The 3,636-nt window shown below is 31.8% G+C and overlaps 1 protein-coding gene across 1 annotated transcript; it reads left to right on the plus strand.

Moving 5' to 3' along the window:
* Positions 1-450: 450 nt before the first annotated feature.
* LOC105627517 (methylcrotonoyl-CoA carboxylase beta chain, mitochondrial) lies at positions 451-3,392 on the plus strand. The gene is made up of 9 exons (XM_012208798.1): positions 451-564; positions 814-1,067; positions 1,143-1,414; positions 1,632-1,779; positions 1,844-2,259; positions 2,355-2,489; positions 2,567-2,703; positions 2,767-2,852; positions 2,919-3,392. The coding sequence occupies exons 1-9, from the start codon at positions 451-453 to the stop codon at positions 3,034-3,036; spliced, it is 1,680 nt and encodes a 559-aa protein (XP_012064188.1). The 3' UTR covers positions 3,037-3,392.
* Positions 3,393-3,636: the final 244 nt, after the last annotated feature.

Genomic DNA, 3,636 nt, shown 5'->3' on the forward strand with positions numbered 1-3,636 from the left:
ATGGAAATAAATCAGGTACGCTTGATGGAAGTAAATCGCTGAAATCTCTGAAATACATCTATCAAATTAATAGAGATTTTAATGATTTCAGCAATTTATTTTCATCAGAAATACCGAAAAAAAATGGATATTGTTGTGTAGTTTGCATCCACTTCTTCAGAGGGCAGTGATATGCAGAGGCATTTTGTGGTTACAGGAAAAAGACCCTTATGTCCTCTCTTAGGTTTCTCTCTGATCTATTCATACGCATCGACACGCACAGATACGTATGTGTGTGCAAGTAGCAGCAAGTGGCCGAGTCATCGCGATAAAAAGATGTTACACGAATCTTCTATGTTCAGAAGTTTTCAAGTTTGATATCTTCGATTGACATGTTACAATAATTTACAACGTGCCAATTGTTGTCGATTGTCATTTTCCTCTTGGCGGTAAAAAATATTTATGAATAACATGTTACAGAGAAATCGTTATTTATTGAAATATTTTCGACCCTTCGTGAAATTTTATCATGAGGAGGCGTCTATTATCGGCACTACGCCGGATACCAGCTCACCAGTGTATCAGGTTAGGAAGTACATTTATATATTTTTGTTTCATTATTTTTATAACTATAGTTGCGCCACTTCTCTTAAAAATGCAATACTATCATAATGTCAATTATGTAAAAATTAATATTTGATATTATGAATAACATTGAGTTTCTTGCTTTAATTATACACATTTTGTAATATAAATGAATTGCATGTTTGCAAATATGTATTATATATGTATTGTATATGTATTGTATATGTGTAATTATTTTTAATATTACAGGAGAATTACATGCAAATGAAAAATCTTATTGATCAATTAAAAAACACTGTGGAGAAAATAGTTGAAGGTGGTGGACAGAAAGCCAGAGACAGACATACAAGCAAAGAAAAACTTTTAGCTCGAGAACGGATAAATACTCTTTTGGATAAGAATTCGCCTTTTCTAGAATTTTCACAATTAGCAGGGTATCAGATGTATGGCGAGGAAGAGGTGCCGGCAGGTGGAATTATTACTGGTATTGGAAGAATAGAAGGGTATGGATGAGGGTCATGGATAACAAAATTAATTTAAACTCTTTTGGAATCAGCACTTTAAATATCTTGTTTTAGCACTGAATGTATAATAATTGCGAATGATCCTACTGTAAAGGCTGGTACATATTATCCTATTACGATCAAGAAGCAATTACGAGCTCAAGAAATTGCAGAGGAAAATATATTACCTTGCATTTATTTGGTTGATAGTGGAGGAGCAAATTTACCCAGACAGGATGATGTATTTGCAGATAAAATGCACTTTGGCAGAACCTTTTATAATCAAGCAAACATGAGTGCTAAAGGAATAGCTCAAATCGCAGTGATTTTGGGAAGTTGCACAGCAGGTTTGTCATTATTTTGTTGAATTTGTTAGAGTGGAGTCACCTTAAAAAGTTAAAATTGGGTCAGTATTAAAAAAAAATGGCTCAATTTTTAATCTGTAAGAATAAAATTTCATTCTTCAGAATGAGATTCGCTCCAAATTTTTAGAGAGTATTGATATCATCAATACATTAATTTTTTTATGTTACGTGTGATTTATTATTTGTATAATTATTATAGGTGGTGCATACGTTCCTGCTATGGCAGATGAGAATATTATTGTTGGCAATCAAGGTACAATATTTTTAGCTGGCCCACCATTGGTAAAGGCTTCAACTGGTGAAGAAGTTTCAGCAGAGGATTTAGGTGGAGCTGTGCTTCATTGTCGGTAATTATTTTAAACGCTATGTATATAGACGTTTATAAATGCTTAGTTGTAATTAAAATTTTAGACAGTCTGGCGTAACCGATCATTACGCGATAGACGATACGCATGCTTTGTATCTCGCGCGTCGAATTGTGAGAGATTTAAATTTGCAACCGCCTATGGATGTAAAAATCAGTAAAAACATTGAGCTGCCTGTGCATGCCATTGATGATATCTATGGCATCGTCGGAACGAATCTAAAACGTCCATATGATGTAAAAGAAGTCATCGCGAGGATCGTGGATGGTTCGAAATTTCACGAATTTAAAGCTCAATACGGCGAAACATTAGTCACTGGATTCGCCAAGATTTATGGCTATCCTGTTGGCATAGTCGCGAACAATGGTATATTATTTTCGGAAAGTGCTCTGAAGGGAACTCATTTTGTGCAACTTTGCGCTCAAAGAAAAATCCCTCTTATTTTTCTGCAAAATATTACTGGTAGGCATATTACTTGAACGCCATTTATATGTTAATTTTTTAAAAATTCGCGCATTAAGAGAGCAAAATATAAATGTACAAGTTTATGAATATAGGTTTTATGGTGGGTAGAGACGCAGAATTGGGAGGTATTGCCAAAAATGGTGCCAAAATGGTAACAGCAGTAGCATGCGCACAGGTACCAAAGATCACAGTAATAATCGGAGGATCTTATGGAGCTGGGAATTACGGTATTTTTTCTTTAGCTATTTTAATATTTTTTTTTTAAGAGAAAGAAAAAGAATTTAAAGTAATACAATTTGAATAGGAATGTGTGGTCGATCTTATTCTCCACGTTTCCTTTATTGTTGGCCAAATGCTAGAATATCTGTAATGGGAGGAGAACAAGCAGCCAGCGTATTAGCGCAAATCACAAAAGATCAACGTGCGAGAGAGGGCAAACAGGTGTGATTTTTGTTAACTTTTGTTTCTTCAACATTCACATATGAATGTATTTCAATTTTGCAGTGGACTCAAGAAGAAGAAGAGAATCTCAAGAATCCGATTATAAAACAGTTCGAAAAGGAAGGCAATCCTTATTATTCTAGTGCTAGGTAAATTATTGTTATTATATACAAAAAATATTAATTTTGTATTATGAATATTCTAATATTTTTTAGATTATGGGATGACGGTGTGATTGATCCGGTGGACACGCGAGTCGTACTCGGTTTGAGTTTGTCTGCGAGTCTGAATGCGCCTATACCTGATTCTAAATTTGGAATTTTTCGAATGTAATATAAGTACAGAAACGTATGAAAGTATACCTTGAAAATACTTCATATTATTCTTAAACTTTGTCTTAAACTATGTCTCTTTATACATATACATATACATAATCAAGTCGTATTTTGTAAAAATATTTTTTTATCATTAATATTAAATTCGAAATTTTCCAAATGTAATATAAGTATATAGAAATGTATGAAAGTATAGCTTGAAAGTACTCTACATTATTGTTTTATATTTTATATAAATTTTATATAAATTTATATCTGATATATAGATATTATAAACCAAAAATTATATTTTGTAAAAGAAATATTTTTTGTTAAATCGTTATACATTCCAAATATATATTTTATTATATTTTACGCTGTTGATTTATAATGCTTGTTTATAATTTTATGTTTATATTCCTTGCAAATGCAATCCCTGAAATTTGCTACTTACGATATATTGTTATTTTTAGTAACATAAAACGTGCATTATACTTTGGTTTAATACAATTGACTAAAATTCTTCAAAGATAAAGGAAAAGATGGATGCATTCTTTATTTCATTTGTAATGAATATATGAAGAGATAATTTAATTATGATTAAAAGATATTCATTATA

The sequence above is a fragment of the Atta cephalotes genome (assembly GCF_000143395.1).
Source record: "Atta cephalotes unplaced genomic scaffold scaffold00009, whole genome shotgun sequence".
Lineage (NCBI taxonomy): Eukaryota > Metazoa > Arthropoda > Insecta > Hymenoptera > Formicidae > Atta > Atta cephalotes.

Coding starts and splice junctions, on each gene's coding strand:
- LOC105627517 (XM_012208798.1), top strand. CDS start 451: ATGTTACAGAGAAATCGTTATTTATTGAAATATTTTCGACCCTTCGTG. Junction 565..813: donor CCAGCTCACCAGTGTATCAG/GTTAGGAAGTAC, acceptor TTAATATTACAG/GAGAATTACATGCAAATGAA. Junction 2,260..2,354: donor TTTTCTGCAAAATATTACTG/GTAGGCATATTA, acceptor TTATGAATATAG/GTTTTATGGTGGGTAGAGAC.